At 38.8% G+C, this 19,713-nt stretch overlaps 1 protein-coding gene across 2 annotated transcripts in view; it reads left to right on the top strand.

The window, feature by feature from the left end:
* Oxr1 (oxidation resistance 1) overlaps positions 1 to 19,713 on the top strand; it is a 375,562-nt gene that overhangs the window by 62,964 nt on the left and 292,885 nt on the right. For both annotated transcript variants that reach the window (XM_085679009.2, XM_087898764.1), the window contains one exon: positions 11,024 to 11,183. In XM_085679009.2, coding sequence (XP_085535135.1) covers positions 11,161 to 11,183 — 23 coding nt within the window. In that variant the 5' untranslated portion in view covers positions 11,024 to 11,160. Of the gene's footprint in view, positions 1 to 11,023; positions 11,184 to 19,713 lie in introns of those variants that run through there.

Genomic DNA, 19,713 nt, shown 5'->3' on the forward strand with positions numbered 1-19,713 from the left:
TTCTTAGTGCACAGATCAGCAAATAGAAACAGTGGAAGTATTGAGTGAACCCAGACTTTGACATCTTTTTTGACTTAAGAGAATAAAAAACATCTTAATGGCTATTATTAACCTTATCTTTTTATATATGACACCTCAAAGGGGTTGCATGCCAGTATTTTTCTATGCCATGTCTGTAAATAATTTCCTTTACAACTACCACCATTTTTTTTATCTTTTATTGCAAATTTGTATCTTTGCAATAAGATCACTATATAACATATAAATACTCTAGTATATCGTGAAGAACATATTCAACAGGTATAGAATATAAATTTAGGTTGAAGAGTCTTGAATTAAGGAATTAAAAATTAAGGAATAAAAAAGATACTTAAAATAGTAAATTGTTCTTTTTATAAATAATAATATAGAATTTCCTCATTTATTAGATAGTTTCCCTAGACTCATATCTGTTAGTAGTAAAATTAACATAATTAAACATGCTAGGGTGTAAGAGGAAACATTAAATAAAAAGCTCCCAACCATCTAGGGGAACTTCAGTATAGCAGGAGATGACAACTTCACAAGTCAGAGATGTGTCACATAATAATACCTATACACATAAACACACACACGTAAACATACATACACGTGCATGAATGTACATGCACACAAACATATGTACACACAGACATATGCACAGACATGAATATGCATACACATATAAACATACATATATGCACAAACATTCATGCACATATAAGCATGTATGCATGCGCACAAACATGCATACATAAATATACATGCACACATAAACATATATACACACATAAACATATATACATGCATACAAACATGCATACACACACATAAGCAACTTCTTTAAGGTATATATGTGGAGGACTATAGGTCAGAGGCACTTTGAGAAGTCTGTTCTTTCCCACAGTCAGGGGAGGGAAAAGAGATAAGGACCAATTTTGATCATGTTATTTTAAAATAATGTCCTAAAGGAAAAAAAAAAACATTTGCTGAATCAAAAGTATTGTGTGCAAGTGCATTCCTAGGAGTCCGTGTCTGTGGGAAACACCTCACCAGGAACTATCATATCCTCGAGAAACCGGCACTCTCCGCATGCTCCCTACCTGTCGGGCTGCCCGGCTGCTGTGGCCATTTCTTCTCTTGAAAGCAAGGTTTCTTTCTTTCTTATTTTTTCTTTTCTTTCCTTTAAAAAATCTTTTTCTTTACATTATAATTAAATTACATTTGTTCCTCCCTTTTCTCTCTCCAAACCCTTTCATATAACTCTACTCAGTTTCCTTCAAATTTGTAACCTGTTTTCACTGTTATTATATGCATATGTATGTATGTATGCATATGTATATATGTATATACACATACATATATATTGCTAAACATAATCGGCTCAGTTCATATAATGTTACCTCTGTGTATGTTTTCAGGGCTGACCATTTGGCAATGAACAACTTTATTTCTGAAAAAATTTCTGTCTGTCTGTCTATCTGTCTGTCTTGCTTTTTGGAAACTGTATATTTTATGTAGAAACCTTTGCTGTCAAACAAAGAAATGTCAATAACTTTGAAGATTTATTTGGATTCAGATAAAATAAGTGAATCAATAATTATTGAATTTCTCTTGCTCTTTTGAATGTTCTAAAATATCTACAAGTCATTATATTTTAAATAAGTATTACTATACTTTGTTTTTTATTATCCTTATTTTTGTTATAGGAAATGGATATCCTCCACCCCCATAGCCATAAGCTTCAAAGTGCAAATGTTTTAAACAGATAACTCTTGCTCGTGTAATCAAATAATACATTGCTACTAACAATGCTCCTCTTTCACAGAGGAGAAAACCATAAAATGAAAGAAATCTGAGAAACATTATGGTAAAAATATGTACACTACGTAATGAGGCTAAATTTTTTAGAGTTTTGAATTACTGATACTTAAGCAGGGCTGTATAAATTTTTTTAATCAATGAGAGAGGGAGATTCCTGGAATCAAGAACACAGTGATCTTTTCTGTCTGTTCTGGAACATATGAGTGTGGAGTTCATTAGTTTATTCCGAGAGAAACCAGACTCTTGTTGACAGGACTTAGAGGGCTGGAGGGGTGGAGGCATTTTAAGGCAAGTGTTGGCACATCAATCTGAGCCGTGCAGTGATGGACCTTAAAGTAATCTTCAGGGTTGGCGGGGGCGAGACCGGGGATGAGAATCCACCTGTTTATATATACTGCCTTGCATTCTTAAATGCATTGTTTACCGGAAGTTTTCCGTTCTCCTCCAAAATCACTTCTGAGTGTTGCAATGCATATGTTCTGAGAGTACACAAAGATTCATTTAATGTGCCTAAGTATTTTTTTTCTACTTGAAATATATTTTTTTTTAAAAATTCAATCTGCTGCTTTGTTTCTTTCTGTCTTTAATGAAGCTTGCTTTTTGGCAGTCTTTTTGACTGGCTCATCCACACGGGATTGAACCTTTAGTGACTCATCAGAGTGCATTGTAAAATCTGAAAGCACAGGCTGGTTGAGACAGATTGTACTCTTTCAAACGCTTGCTAGTTCATTGCTGCTCTTGAGTAGAATGGTGTGCACCTGGAAGGTGTGTGCTTGGCGCTGAGGACTGAACTTGACTTCTAACTCGTTCCAAAGTGCAGATTGCTATACTCAGCCTTCAGCATGGGTGGGGTGGTGGGGTGGTGGGGAGGGTGAGCATCATTTCCCTGCAGAGTGGGTAATTAATGCGAGTGGAAAAAGAGGATCGATGGGATGGATAGTCAGTGTGAAGAGGACCCCCGACCATAATGTTTAGACGACGGAGATTCACTTCGAAAACAGGGAATTTGAATGTATCTGTGTCTTCTTAAAATTGTTTTAAAATATTATTTGCCATGTTAAAGGGATGTTTTCACGGCAATATAATAAATTCCAGCTGTCGATAGCGAGCAAAGAGCAGCAGAAAAGACTGGTGCTTGGGGAACTCCCTCAGGTTCTCATCAGACAACGCTGACCCCCACTAGATGCTGAGGATTGAAAACTGCAGGGAGAAACTGTTTAGAGAATTTCCTTTCACTGATTGTGTTGGTCCATTTAAAACAATTATATTTGGTTCCTGGTTAATGAACGTGGAAAAAAATGGGCTACGACTAAAAATAATGTGGACGTGACCTTGTGCAGAGATAGGTATGCCCGCTTGATAACCGTGGCGGAAGGGAAGGCAGCACCACAAAAGCCAAATCCAGCCGCTCTCAGTGCGGAAGTGTGGAACATGCCACTAGACGGAGCCTCGAAGCAGATAGGCATAGGACATGGTGATTTCCTTCGTGGAGTTTAGTGCAAGCTGGAAGTGCTCATCTCCAGGGAGCGGAAGCCACATGGAGGGAGTGGATTCTGACCAAAGGCTTCCTTGATTACATCTGGGCTGGTTGGCTGCTGATGAAACTGTTGAGGTGAATACCAGGAAGCATCCATGGTTGGTGAAGAGGAATGCAGTGTGTCTAGAGTAGAACTTTCTAGACTTTGTCAAGGGAAGCAAATGAGAACAGAGGCGTCGTTTGAACTCACAGGTAAGGCAAACAAAGACTGCAGAATCAGGGTCACAGAAGGGAAAGAACCAATAAGATGTTCAACTAAAAGATTCTACAGGCAGTAGAGAAACATGATCAGAAAAGAAGGGTTCAATGGGAAGCCTGAAAGTTGTCTTTGTAGTTCAGGCAAAAGTAACACGAATTTGTCTCATGAAATTATAGCAGCATATTATGTAATCATTTATCGAGATGAATGAAAATATCACAAACCTGAGTTTTGGAGTGATCTGTTTCAATGACAGCATATTTAAAATGGCTGCAAGGTCATTATGGATTATTTCTCTCAATATGTCAAAGACTCCTTGTAATCTGGAGGTAGGAGCTTGCTTCAGACTGACATGTGTATAACCAGGTCTCTTCAACAAAAGCTTTAGACCCATTGCTGACACACCCAGCGGAATACCAATACTGCCCATGAAGTGACTTCAATACAACCAAAATGACAGCTGTACTGTGGAGAAAAGACACATGAAGCTTTGCATTAGCTTGTCTCCAAGGTTACCATCTGTGCTGATCTGAAGTTTCAATGTGGGAATTTTTCAACCTGTGCCAAGATAGTATTTTCAGGGTAGATACCAGTGGGTACAAAAACAGCTTGGAAGGTTCTGGAGCCTTTGTAGAGTAGAGGTTATATCCATGCCGACCTTAATCACTCAGGTGTTACAGAGGAATATATTTTTACATCCTGCTAAAAATGTTAAGATTATAGAAATTGATAGAATGTCATTTTTAGTTAGCCCTACTTTGCAAACTCAAAGATACTAATTTTCATACCACTAGTCAATGTTCTCAATAGAATCAAGAGGCAAAATGGTTTTTGAAAACGTAACTGATTCTCTGGAGTTAACACATTTCATATTTTATAGTTGGTAGGCAAATCTACAACAGGATAAAATAGCTTAAAGGCATAAATAGTTTCAGCTAGAGATATAACTAAGTTTGAAGAGTGCTTGCCTAGCATGCATGCAACTCTGGGTTTGATCCCCACTTCCCACATAAAACCAGGCATTGTGGATGCCTGCCTGTAATGCAGGACTCAGAATGTGAGAGCAGAGAGCTTCACCTCTGCATAGTTTCAAAGTCATCCTCAGCGACACAGTGAGTTTCAGGTTAACCTGGGTTGCATGAGGCACGGGCTCAAAAGAATAAATAAATAAGCAGACCAATAAATATGCATACATTTTGAAACGAAAAAGAAAACAAGTCCCAAACCTTAACTGTGACCCCAAAATCAAAAATAAAAACTTAAATTTTATAGTTGAAAAGAGGCAATTCTTTTAGTAAACACCCTGAAAAATTGCATTTCTATTACTAATACTATAAAGGTTATGGAAAGAATTGTTTTTAATTCATGAAACAATTTTATATTGCCTGCCTCATTATACCAGTTCCAAAAACTACTATAATGGCAGTGGTAATGATAATGGAAATTTATTCTTGTAGCAAAAGAAGTTCATTCTTCATTTCTCAGCATTTCGTGACATGGTGCTAGACTTTAGGTCTGTGGCTGAGTCACCATGGAAGGTTCTGGGAAAGCTGGGCTGTCCCTTTCTTCAGCTGGGTACTAAAATTGACAGGTACTTCAGGGTCTCCATCTAAGACTTGGGTCTTCAGATGTGTGTGTAGTCATAGAAGGGAATGTCTCCTAGAAAGTCACTGAATAGAAAGGCCTGCTTGGGGACTGTTGTTGAGAGGAACTCTAAGTGGATGGTAGGACTATTTCCAGAGCCCTGATAGGAATGAAGTGATCAGGTTGACTTGCAGGGCTGCCGACTGACTCGTTCCTCTGTGTTCCTCTGTGTTTGCCTCTGGGTTCCTCTGTGGCCAGGATTTGTTACCCTGCTGCTGAGGGTGACTGGACGCACCTTTAGGGTGATAGGTAGTCTGTGAGATGTGTTTTGGCAGCGCACACTGTGTGGCTGGGCAGGTGCTCTGTGAGTTCGTGGGCTGGGAGAACTGTGTTTTGACTTCGGGAGATCAGGCTGTGCCATTTTTGACCATCACCTTCCTCTGAGCACTCATTTCTTGTGAGATGATGGGTTTCGGGCTCTTCCTTGCTCCAGGTAATTATTTTTACGAAGCAGCAGCTGTATCTATGCTAGTCACAACTGTGAGACAGAATGGCTCTGCCCCTTGTTTGTGCAAGCAAAAAATCACCTTCTGTCTAGAATGGCATGGATGATAAGGAAAGGTTGTCCTGCAAGTAAGAAAGGACAGTCTATTAACTTACAGTAAGATGGGATGGTATAGGCATATGGGGGTCTTAAAACCTGCCTGTGAACTTATCAAACACGCAGATCACTTGAGGCTATCACAGCCTCATCTGGGTAATGAAAGGAAGGACATCTAAAACAAGAACACGCAGCAGTAACCCCTGGCTTCTCATCCAGCATGTTGTGTATACATCACGGAATGGAGAGGAGATGAACTCTTGACTGTCCCCTTTGCGTCTGCTTAGCATTGTCCCTGCTGCTTGAGATGACTCCGTTGAATGGCAGAGTCTCTTCCTGGTTCTACATCTATCTTCTCCTTGCCCTGAGCCCACACTGCCCTGAACCAACACTACCTTGAAGTTGCAAAGTTCTTTGTGACACCAGAAGACTCCACACTGTTTCTGAACACAGTGAACATTCAGCCGCCCACAGTGACCCACTGTGTCTGGGTCAACTGTCTGTCCTGTCTTCAGAGAGACTTCTTTGAACCCTGCCCCTTTAACTTTACTGTGGCTGTTATGTAAGGTTCATGTCTTGTGAATGAAATGTGTGATCTTTGAGCCAGTATCTGTGGTTAAGAATGGAATAGAAGAAGCCATGATCGCCAGTGGGAGCACTGTGAAGTGAAGTGAGATCAAGATTACTCAGTAAATTTTATTCGGTGAAACTGAAATAACTTGCGAACTTATTATTGTTCAATAATTTAGGTGAGGTCTCTCTGTGTTATGGCGTGGTGCACTCTCAAGCTTGTCTCCAGGTTTATTAGTACCGGGAGAGCACTGGATACTCAAGAATGTAGATAACAAAAGACACAAGTCCTTTTCTTTCTAAACTGACAGCACCTCTGGGAAACGACACATAGCATACGTTTTTTTTTATTAAATTATAAAAGTTTCCATTTCAGCCCCTCCTCCCAACACCCTCCCACTCCCCCCACTCCCTCTCCTCCTCCCTCTCCATCCCCTAGAGCAGTCAGGGTTTCCTGCCCTGTGGGAAGTTCAAGTTCCTCCCCCCCTCCCTCCAGGTCCAGGGAAGGTGAGAGTCCAAACAGACTGGAGCGCCAAAATCCATTATATGCAGAGGAAGCAAGTCCCAGTGTCATTGTCAATGGCTTTTCAAAAAGGCTCCGGGCCAGCCACATTCGGAGAGTCTGGTTGGATCACGTCCTCGTTCAGTCCCAGTCCAACAGGCCTTGGTGAACTCTCATTATATCAGTCCCCTTGTATCAGTGGGTGCTCGCATCCCTCGCAGTCCTGATTACTTTTTTTATTTTCTTCATCCTTCTGCTCCTCATTTGGACCGTGGAGTGCTCATAGCATACATTTTAATTGCTAAATTTGATAGCGCTTAATTCACAGGACTCATGGATCTTGTCCATATTCCCCCAAAGCATGTGGATAAGAGAGTATAGAGGAAAATTAATCTGTTGGGTGATTGAGAATAATCAACACTTGTGATATATGGCAGTATTTGTAATGAGTTTTGCAGGCAAACAACCACCATGAGAGCCTAGAATTTAAAATATGGACCCATAGAGTTCGTTTGTAAGTGAACTGAAAAGGAAGGAGATCACTGATGTCATGTGATATTTAAAGATTTCTAATTTATATACAAATCACGAGTTTAATATTCTCATTGTATATTTTATATATATACAATATATCTCATTGTCTCCCTAACATCTGCTTTGAATCTTCAGTATAAAATTATTCTTCCCAAACTGGTGTATTTTATTCTTTTGTGTCCATTGTCTCTTGCAGTGTTTAGAGTAGAATTTGAATGAACGTTCTACATCACCACCAAAACAGCATGCCACTTAGAGCAGAATGGGTCATCTGTTAGACATCAGAATATTGTACTTGGTATCCTCTTTAAGGTCCAAGATCTTTTTTTCTTTGGACAAAACACTGCAATTCATGAAATGCAGGTAGTACATTTTTTAATGCAATTTTTATTTCTATAATTAGTATGTGAGTTTTTATGGCCCAAACTTTTGAGCACTGTGATTATTTTTCCAAGTAATATTTTATAGCTTTATTATCTCCAAAGTTACTTTGGATATTGTGTTATGGAATCACGAAGTCCTTGCAACTTGGTGAGCTTGACAAAATAGAGTATCCCTTCAGCCGCATTAGAAACATAAAATCTCACTCATGAATAATAGATGTTTAAACATTTTATTAAAGCACCATCCCAGTGACGCATTATTATGTTTAAGAGATACTTGTGTCTACCATCTATATTAATTAGAAGGCATTTAATTAAGTCCACAAGCTGTTTTCCTTAACTTTGTGCTAAGAGCAACCACACAGGAGCAACTGTATCTACACGGACAGTTTCCAGCCCACTCGGGCACTCGGCGATGGCATTTCACTTCATATGCTTTGAAAGGTTTCCTCCAACATGAAAATACACTGTATTGCACCACAATGAAATGACAGATAGTTGTTTTTTGTTATAGTACATTTTGGCTGAAAGTTATAAATTTATACTTAAATTGGGAACAGTATTTTTCCTGGTGTTGACATCTGACAGAGCTTCCTTCCTGTGAATGTTCATAAAGACGGTGTTTTTGTGTTGGTGAATATTCTCACAAACCCAGGAGCTCATTTCATAGGTCCTGTGTTTGCTTATTATTTCCTGTAATTATATCCTTCAATGGAAACTCTTGGTGAAAATGTAAAGTATAATTCAGTCAAGGCAATTTGATTGTGTATTAAAATAATGATATCCAGATACACAGCTCTCTAAAGAAAGAATTAAGAATATCCAGAAGAATGTATTGCATTGGAAAATGTTCCACACATGTTGTTCGCAGTAACTGAGTCCTTGGTCAATGTCAAGCAGTACGTAAGAAAAGTTGAGAATGGTCAGGGTGACAGAACATGGAGTTTCTGTGTTCTTAGCAATGTCTATCTATGTGATTTAACAGTTAACCAAAGAGGGATACACTTGACAGTTTCTTTTGGAATGTACTCAGTCAGTTTAGCATGTGGACCTTCATAACTGCTCATTGTATAAGAGAATCAATTTTTTTTTCTTCCAGTCAGTTTCTGGTCAGATTTGGAATAATTAGAATTAAGTTTAGTTCTCTGTTCTGCCGCGGTGACCCAAATACACTAGTACAAAATTTTTATTTTGTTTTTTTTTTGCATGTATAATTCTGTCTAATTTGTTGGAGGCATCTATGTGAGTTCTTTATATGGACTATATTTTATTAATCTTGTATTTCTTTTTATAAGTTTTAAATGGCTGTGACCAAGCGAAACTTAAATGTAGAAGGATTTGTTTTAGCTAACCACCACTTCTGAGTTTTAAAACATGTTGACAGAGGTTTCTGTCCCACCCAGTCCTAGAGTCGTTCAGTCCCAAAGAAATACACAGAAGTTTACATTAATTATGAAGTGGTTGGCCTATTAGCTCAGGCTCTCATATTAACTCTTATATCTTACAGTAACCCATAATTCTTCTCTGTGTTAGCCACATTGCTTGATATCTTTTATTAGCGAGGCATCTCATCTTGCTTCCTCTGCATCTGGGTGATGACTGCAGACTGAGCCTTTCCTCTTCCCAGAATTCTCCTGTTCTGGTCGCCCCACCTCTACTCCCTGCCTGGTTACCGGCCAGTCAGCATTTTATTAAACAAGTACAAGAGACAGTCTTTACAGGATACAAGACCGTTGTCCCACAGCAATTACATATTCCCTGGCTCCAGTGCATCTGGACCCCAGGTGAGGCATGTTCCCATGGTAACCAGTGGATATATCTGAGGCTCCCCATCTCATGGCAGACAGGAAACAAGTATAGCGATTAAGTAGTGGGAGGGAACTAGGGCAAGGTCTAGCTTTTGTGGAGAAACCCCAAATGACCAACTTCTTCCAGTGTGTCCCCACCTCTCACAGTCTCTTAGTCTCTCAGGTACCTGTTCAAGCTAGTCCATCCATGGACTAGGACAGAGTACATATGACCTAACCATCTACATATACACCCTCATGAATCACATCTAGACATGTGCTTGGCTGATTTGGTCAGTGTATCGTGGTCTAGTCAACTTGCATTAAAGATTATCCATCACACTATTGTTGGTAATTATTTTTAATCTGGTGAGTACTCAGACACAATACATATCTGTTGACCACTGACTGATCTAGGCAAGATGACGTGTGATGTTTTTTTACTATAAATCATGCATATAAAGTTATTAGTAACCTATAGGCTGATTCCACCTCTCTACCACTGAAGGTTCATTCTTCTGTGAAAGACACCAAATTTATTAAAAACTTCAGAGCCAAAGTTATTGTGTGTTGGGTGTGGGGATCGACTCTGCTAGTTTTCTTCCCAATCTGCTTCACCTTTCCCTAGAGGTAGACACATTAATACATATCTTGATATAAAAAAAATACCCAGAGAAACAGCTGCATTTTTTCATCTTCCTCTGAATAAAGGTGTCCAAATGACCAGGCTCTCATCAATAAAATTCAAACATAAATGTTTTCTGTAAATTTTAGGACACATATTCTTTTTTATTTTTCCCTCTCTGTTGGCTGGTGTACAGACTCGCACTGGCGGTCAGCAGCCCAAAGTAAGGTCAGGAAGAGAATACATATGTTGAGACACGAAAGAAAGATCCATTGCTACCCAGTGGAATTCCTCTATTTTCTGTTAACATCTTTGCTTCAAGCTAAGTTATGTAAGAGACAATAAACTGACCTTCTAAAACTCTTGGACATTAGATTTTTTTTTAAATGCTTAACTAAGTGTTTTAATAATAACTGATGTGTCTCTTCTAAGACTCTCTTCTATGTCTGTTTGTATCCTGTGGTGGCTTCTACAGAAAATCTACTCTATTATGCTTTGTGACCTTTTGGTTTAAAATATTAATTAAAGATAGGACCAGTATATTATTTGAATGTCATTAGTCTTTATTCATAACCCACATTCATGTTATTAACACACATACTGTATACATAATAAGTATTTATTATTAGAATAATAGATAAAGTCTGAGCTATTAATGATAACAGTATTAATGAAGTTAAATTTTGCTCAGAGAAAACTTTGTTTCAAGATTATCAGACAATATATGAAATAGACGCCTAAAGAATTGGAAGGAGAGATATTTGTCTTTGAGCATGGTGTTTTTGCCTGGGTGAAAGAAACTGACCGAAGTCCATAAGATGATGTCCTAGAGACATCACTGTTTCCATTTTCTTCACAGGTCCGCTCCAGCCCTGAGCAAGTAAGTGGGCTGTGCCTGTTCCACCAGCAGAGCAGAAGCCTGCAGTGGTCCTGTCAAGAGGCTCTACTGTCCCCATATTGTGACATCCGGAGACGACTGCCTCACAGGCCGCGGCAATGTCTGTATCTAATCTATCATGGTGAGTGAATTGCATTCTGATCTCAAGGACACATAAATGTTTACAGAAGCAGGGTTTTGTGAGAATTCCACTATCAGAACCTGCAAAGAGAACTTTAAAACTTGGATTTTCAGATTGTCTTTTTCTTTTTTGATAATTTTGTGTATAATTACCTTATTTACTTTATTTTCTTCTTCCTTCTCCACTGCTCAACTCCTCGCATTCTTCCCTTCTCAAATTCATGATTGTTTTTCTATAGTTACTATTGTAACATGTATACATAGGTACCACCGGCTGAGTTATTTTGTGTTGCTCATATATATGTGTGTAGTGCTGACCTCATGGGATTGGAGAACCTATTGGGAGGCCCATCTTTGGAAAAGATTGAATCTTTGTCTCATAGTTATTGATTGCCTGTGGCTCTTCATCTCAGGGTGTGGTCCTGTGAGATTTACGCCATCCATGTTTAGGGTTTTCAGTGCTGTGACATATGGGGACTCTAGAAGGGGTTCAGGCCCCACAAAAACACCAGAGGCATGCTTACCTTTCCCATATACACCAGGTAAATGAAAGGTTGGAAGATTGTATTTTTTCCATTGTCCTTTCCTACATGGATATACTCTCTGATTTAGGTCTGGGAGGCCAAAAGTGTAGCTTTGTGCACAGAATTGATATTTGCTCATCAGTGTCTCTTTTCTTCTAGTTTCATATCTCAAAAAAACAAAAACAAAAACAAAACAACACTACCTGAATTAAACGAAACAGAACTGAACATTCCATTGGGTACACATATTCCAATAACTCAATTGTAGCTCACCTTTGACTTCCAGTTCACGCTTAATCCCGCCCTTGATTATTAAAAGAAGAATCAGAAAGATACCCTGCTTGTTGATCGGTGTCTTCAGCGGCTTCTCTGCGCCAGTGAGGAGTACCAGCATCCACTGATGCATCTGAAGCCATTCACTGAAGTTGGAATATATTTTAGATGTAGAAAAAGGAATTGATGATGCTATGTGAAATGGCAGTCTTTAATACAAGACCGTGAAGAGAAGCCTGGTAACCTTCCATTTCTTTAAGAGCTCATTTTATTTCTTCTGCAAACAGAAATAGCATCAGAGTCAGGGTTTGCTTGCTGACTTGTTGAAGCTCCATGAACTTATTTCTAGATAAGTAAGCAATTTATTTAGGGCAAAGCGTATAATTATTTGTTCAGATTTAGAGTGGTATTTCTGAAGGACCTAATTCTGAATGGCTTCCATAGTATGTGTCCTTGGATCCTTAGGCCTGGGTGTTGAGGGCCTCATTTTAAAAATAAAAAAATTAAGAGAATTTAAATATTTAAAATATATTCTGTAAAGCATTAATGAAATACTTAAATAGTGAATTATCACTATAAAATGTAATTTACTTTTATATTTTTGTTAATATAAAATTACCATCACATTTTTAACCTTAATTTCTCCAAATCTTGTGACTCTGCAAACCTGTGAAAAACTCTGACCCATTTTTTTAAAATAGAATTTTACCCTGGTCAGTGTGTGAGAAATGAGTCTTCAACGCCCCCAAAACATGCTTGAGAGATAGCAGAGTACTTCTCACTCAACCGTGGAGACCTCAGTTCAGATCCTCAGCATCCACGTGCTGAATACTGGGCATGGCTGTGCATTCCTGTAACCCGAGGGCCTAAGAGATGGAGACATGAAAATGCACTGGGGGTGGAGGGTGACTACCGAGTCGACCTGACCGGATGAGCTCCACCACTAAGGTGGAGAGCAACTGAGGAAAACAACTGGTATCAACATGTATGTGTACATATGCCCATGGACATGTAATCAGAGGAACACAAGTTTAAAGAAATAAGTAATGAGAAGCAAACAGCACAGCAAAGAGGGAGAATGACCAGGAGGAGGGGAGTGGAAAGGAAGCAGAGAATGGAGGATGAGTAGGAGGAGATGGGAAGAAAGGGGGAGGGGGAAGCCGGCAGAGGAAGAGATTAAAGCAGATGTGGGCAGGAGGAGGAAGAGATGATTAAAGCAGATGCCATTGTCCAATCTCACGACCCTATGAGTCTGAGCCAAATCACAGTGACCACACAGGACTGACACAGGGGCCTGGCTTTGGGAGCCTCCCAACACCCTGCTGTGATGGATGGTTTGATTTAAGGCCACTTGAAACAAGGTGTGTGTGTGTGTGTGTGTGTGTGTGTAGAGAGAGAGAGAGAGAGAGAGAGAAAATCATCGCAGCTTAATTGTCTGTCCAGGCTCCCACATGTTGGCAGGTGTTCTGCAAATAGATGCTCTGTAAATAAGTGAAAAAATGCAAAGCAGGCAATTTGATAAAAATACATACCTTCATCCTAAAAGGAAAATTTAAATTCAGAAGCCATGCATAGAATCTAACATGTCTGAAAAATGGAAAAACCAATTGTCTTCATCCGTTCTGTCAATCATACAACTGCGTCATTCTCCCTTTGGCATCTGAGCTTCTTCTTTCTAGTACAGAAGAGTAGGAAAGGAGTCTGAGAGACTCGAGTCAAGCCACAACTCACGCTTCTTTCTCTTGTAAGAAGTGACAAACCTTTTCAGTATTAATCTTTGTCATTTTTTTTTATATCTCCTAACACTTCTAGTCTGTACTTTGGGGAGATATTACCCTGCATGTATTTAGCAATGTATAGCAGCCTACCAATCTACCAGTTCTCAGTGGAACCTCTTCAGGAAATTACATGAATTTAATGCAATTGCTATCGTCCGTGATATGGCTGCATTTTGAAGTCTAGAAACAAAGACTTGACTGTACTGCCTCATACTGGAAATAAATGGTATTGTCAGGTTTTTAAAGGGCGTGTAACACATGAGTGCCCAGATTCCTGATTTGTTTGAAGGAGTGTTTGATCTAATGTGGAAGAGAAAACCGCAGAGGAAACTAAGTCTGTGCATGTTGATGAGAGTAACGAGACCTGTGCCTCGAAGGAAGATTCCCAGCCACAAGGAGAGGGCCTCTCTTACAGGGTTTATTGGAACAGCTTCTGCCTAGAAGTGAGAAACAATCCGGTCGTCCGGTCATGTTTTATGGGTCTTTGGAACTGACCTTTAGCTTGACTCTCTTCTGCTGTCCTTCTAATCAAATTTAGCACTGAGTTAAAAGTAAAAACTCACATCAGGGCTGGTGAGATGACACAGGGGGTAAAGGTACCTGCTGCTGAGTCTGGTGATCTGAGTTTGATGTCCAGAACAGATACGGTGGGAGGAGAGAATCTACTCTGCACCTTGTCCTGGAAACTCCACATATATCTGTGGCATGTGTATATTAACATATTACATACACACGAAATAAGTAAATGAGTAAAACATTTAAAAAGCTCACGTCATTCTGTGGGCATTTTGGCCTGCCTAGCATAACATTGTATTGTAGTCAACCTTAATAACAATATGTTGATTTTTAAAAGTAAACACTCAACATATGCAATATTAACATAAGTGTCTACGTGTTTCACATCAACTTTGATTCCCACATGTAAGAATTGTAAGTTAAGATACTTATATTCCTTTGTATAGCTATCCTGTAAGTTAAGATTCTTACATTCCCTTATACAGTTCTCCAACCAATAATCTTAACTTTTAAATAGCGAGTCTAAGAGAAATTCTTATTTACATAAATTTAAAAATTGTTTCTTGCTCTAGTAGTTATGTACATGTATGACAATTGTTTACACACACCTCCAAAAACAGTGGCTTTATAATGCTTCCAGATTTCTAGGAAGCTGTGGTCTCATCAGAAAAAGGAGCAGCAGGAACTGACTGTAGAGTTCCATAGAGATGAAGGAGATGCTTCGTGAGTCTACTGTAGCCATGAGTCTAGTTTAGCGAGTAGTTGCAAGATGGAGACAATGGCTGAGGTGATGCTGCCCAGGATCAAACCAAGAGGAAAGCCAGGATCAATTGCAGACATCCACAAACAGGTGGCAGCTTCCAGGTTATGATCCATGGAAAGGAAATGTCTTTGGTAACAGATATAATTATCAGAAAACACCAGAAGCCCTAAACAAGCAAGAACGAGATTCATATCTATAGCAGAGAGGAGAGTATGCTGTTTCCATTTTTGTGAATGAGAACACTGAGGTATAGGACCCTAAGTAACATGCTCAACATGACAAAGCCACTAGGTGGTGGATGAAGCAAGCGCTATTTACCTGTTCCAATTATCACCCACTCAGTCAAAAACTATTTTTCTGCACACAAAATATATCCCTGCTATGTCTGTGTGCCCCCCCAAAGATTCTAAAGCTTCCATTTCAATTCTGATTGTTCCTCTTAATTTTCTTCCATCTGCATACATACTACATCTTTCAAAGAACACCATCAGGTATTGGAATACTGTTGAAAGTGAGGAGGCTGGGGATAACCCCACCAATTTCCTGGGGTAAACAACGCAATTGGTAATACCACAGATTTAGTTGAATTTTAAAGGGTGTAAAGTGAGCTCCTTAAATGACAAGATTTCCAGAGAGTGAGACTTGGTTACTATTACTTTTTAAAAGACAGAATCTCAGATAACCCAGTCTGGTTTAGTATTTGCTGTGCAGCTGCGGGTGACCTTGAACTCCCTGTCTTCCTGCCTCTCCTTGGACAGTGCTGTGATTGCAGGCATGCACCATCACCCTCGATCAATGTGCTGACTTTGAGTTGTTATTAAAAGGTTTTTGTCATCAGACAGCCAGAAGCAGAGGACAAATATAGGCAGAGCTTGGTCTGATTCAGCTGGAATAGCTGCTCGGTCCCTACCTCTTGAAGACCCTCCACCAATTCTTGTAACAGAGCCTCCCACAGGCTTCTCTAGCTTAGCATCCCATGGCCTCCTGTTTCCATTACAATAGCTTCATTGATTACTGTTTGTATGGAAAAATCTGCATAGCATTAACTAATTTTCCCCGAATGATGAGTTTTTGCAAAATGACAGTTGCCAGGCTATTTTGTGCTATGATACCTACATGTACTTCATTATTTGGATTTTTTTTTAATCTTAATTTTTTTTCCTCTGTGAATGGTGGTGCACTTGCCATCTTTACATTCAGAAGACTGAGGCAGGAAGATACCATGTTTTAAACAATGCTGATCTTTATAGTGAGACCTTGAAAAAAAGAATAATTAATGTTTGTTTGGTATCTGTCAGCCAGAGAGGGATAAAGATATCACTGGATTCAAGTTAAGAAGCCAAATATCCAGATCCATGGGCATCCTTTATGGTCAGAGTCCTGTGCTTACCACAGTGGTGATGTGTTGATAGAAACAAAGACTTGTTTTAACAGAACATTTTATTAGCTAGAGGACTGAAAACTGATCAAGTACCCCTGACTTAGGAGAAAGAGTTCTCTAAACAGAAAGACCCAGAATGTCTTTGTAAAACAAAATAGATGCTTGTTTTTTTCCACTTGAGATGAAAGACCTCACCTTTTAGAAACACTAGCATAGCTCTTGAATTTTCCCCAAAATATAAAATGCATGCTTAATGCAAAGAACTGAATACCATAGACAGTTATAAAGCAGAAATTAGAAATGGCTTCAGTGACAGAAAACCAGTTTTAAGAATGCCAAGTTAAGAATGAATGTATGTGTGTGTGTATACATTCATATATATATACATGTTTTCTTGCAAAATACCCATATTATACATGGAAGTCTGGCATCTCCTGTTTTTATGAATGGTTTATACCTGCTGTTGTGTTTGGTGGGTATGCAGTGACATCATCAGGGAAGTGCATGCGCACCATATGACAGTAGCATCATTTATGTTACCCAGATAGTCTGAGTCTTCAGTTGTCTTCTGATTTTCCTTTTTATCAGTTTTCTACTACTGTAAATGATTCTGCTGCTGTGAGAGACAATTATTCAAATATCATTACCTCACCAGGCATTCACACACCATTTGGTATGTTTTGCTTTCTTGTGTGCACTAATGCTTCCTCCTGATTTAATTCCTATAAACACTTAGCATTATGCTATTAATTGTCTGAGATGCTGTTTATTCCTAGCTGGCTAAGGTAAGTTTATCAGAAGTTAATAAAATTTCTTTTATGTGTGTCTGAAGACAAATTAAAGCTTGAATTGTTGAAGTAATTAATGTTTTGACTACATTTATAAGAACTGAATTATATTTCCAAAGTAGGCTTATAGTTTAAAATTCTATTACGCATGTTGACAAATTCAATGTCACTCTAATAGGACCAGAAAACTACTTTGAATTAATTTTATTATATACATGTGTAATATGAATTATATATCCTTAATGTAACTATTACACACAATATATATTTTACATTAGGTGCTGTGTTTGTATCAGTTTTCTTTATTTATGCTGTTAAGTTTCAGCCTTGCAGAAGTAATGTTCACATTTAGAGTGGCAAGAAAGTTGAAACTTGAATTGTGTGTTCAGAAAGAAAGTTTAGAGCAGAAGGTAGAAAATACAGCTATTTGAGATTTCAGGAATCATTTTTTTTAACCCCGGCTTTATGATAAAAAATATAATCAGAATTGGCTACATTCATTTGTAGAAGACAGAGAGGAGGAAAGCTTTACATGAACATAAAGCCGTTATTTCCATCAGCAAAATGAGGCTTCTGTGTTGAAGGAAACTTCCCCGGTGAGGTCACGGTAACTGGAGTCTTTCCAAGTGTATCATTGGGTGGTTAAGACATGGGGAGGAGTAAGCGTACCTTTTGTCTTAAGTCAGAGACCCTCCTTCTAAAAGTAGTGACAATGAAAACTGGAAGACTGTAAGTCTTGCAAACAAGCAGACTACAAGAGTGCATTGGGTTAATGGAAACTCAACTAGAAGAAACCATCCTACAAGAAGAAAAAAGGAAACCAAACTCACAAAACGAGAGCTCCAGGAAAAGAAAAACTTGCTCCCTTCCCCAACTGTGGAACACTCTAAGGCAAAGCCTGATGATTGCGAGTAAAGTCAAGATTTTGAATTCTGTAAAATTTCAATATGCCTTTCCATTCACAGCAGGCCTTTTCAAGCCTCTTCAAGCTGAAATCTCTCCATTATTAAAATGATTAATACCAGTTTGGTTCAGAATTGACTCTTCAGATGAATACACTATATTTTTAGAATTCTTTACTGTTTTGTGCTTCAATGACACGCCTTTAGAAATAGCTTTTGAAACTTTAACATTTATAGGAAGCCTCCTGAATATTTTTCCTATCTACCACAAATGATTTTCTTTCTCAAGAGGAGGCTGTTATAAAGCGAGCCCACTCCAAATGTTTGCTAGGCCACTTTTCACCTGGCTATTTCCTTCTGGGCTTTTGGCCAAATAGTAACCCAGCCAGTTCAGGTCCTTACCGGAGGTGAGCCAAATATGACTACCCAATCTTAGAATTTAAACCTCTCAAACTATAAATAAATCTCTTTGACAAAGAGCCCACACTACGTAGCTTGTTATAACAATACAACATGTAGTTTACCAAGCAAAGAGGACTTAAGAACAACTCAGGGCTGGAATATTATCCTCTTAGTAACTTCCAAACATCTCTTTCTCCTGTGACTTAGACTGCATTTTCGATCATTGGTGGTATTTGCTTACTTGAATGTTTTCTTATCCTACCCTCAACACAGCCAAACTTTTTTATTGGTTTTTATTAAGCTCTACATTTTTTTCTCTGCTCCCCTCCCTTCCTCTCCCTTCCCCTTCAACCCTCTCTCAAGGTCCCTATGCTCCCAATTTACTCAGAAGATCTTGTCTTTATCTATTTCCCATGTAGATTAGGTCTCTGTATGTCTCTTTTAGGGTCCTCATTGTTGTCTAGGTTCTCTGGGATTGTGATTTGTAGGCTGGTTTTCTTTGCTTTATGTTTCAAAACCACTTATGAGTAAGTACATATGATAATTGTTTTTCTGGGTCTGGGTTACCTCACTCAAAATGATGTTTTCTAGCTCCATCCATTTGCCTGCAAATCTCAAGATGTCATCATTTTTTCTGCTGTGTAGTACTCCATTGTGTAAATGCACCACATTTTCCTTATCCATTCTTCAGTCGAGGGGCCTTTAGGTTGTTTCCAGGTTCTGGCTATGACAAACAATGCTGCTATGAACATAGTTGGGCACATGTCCTGGTGGCACGGTTGATCACCCTATGAATATATGCCAAAAAGTGATATTACTGGGTTTTAAGGAAGGTTGTTTTCTAATTTTCTGAGAAATTGCCACACTGATATCCAAAGGGGCAACAAAAGCAAACTTAAACTATCCACTGGGTGTCTGTAATTATTATCATGATAGTGTGACCCAAAGGTTATCTTTGAATTCATTTCCAACACTCCGTACTCCACTATTTTTACTATGCATGTTGGGTATCAAGCAAAGCCCTAAAAAAGACAGTGGTGTTTAAAAAAATGGCAGCCAGGGGTCATGCCCTCCATTATATTAAGGATTCCTTTATAGAGCTAGTTAATTCTACTATTTCTTCTCAGAATAGTCCCTACATTTCCTTGTTATCACCCTCATGTAGAATCCTGATGCCTGTCAGAACTGATATGAATTTCCCTAA

Source organism: Myodes glareolus, chromosome 19, assembly GCF_982192425.1.
Source record: "Myodes glareolus chromosome 19, mMyoGla1.1, whole genome shotgun sequence".
Lineage (NCBI taxonomy): Eukaryota > Metazoa > Chordata > Mammalia > Rodentia > Cricetidae > Myodes > Myodes glareolus.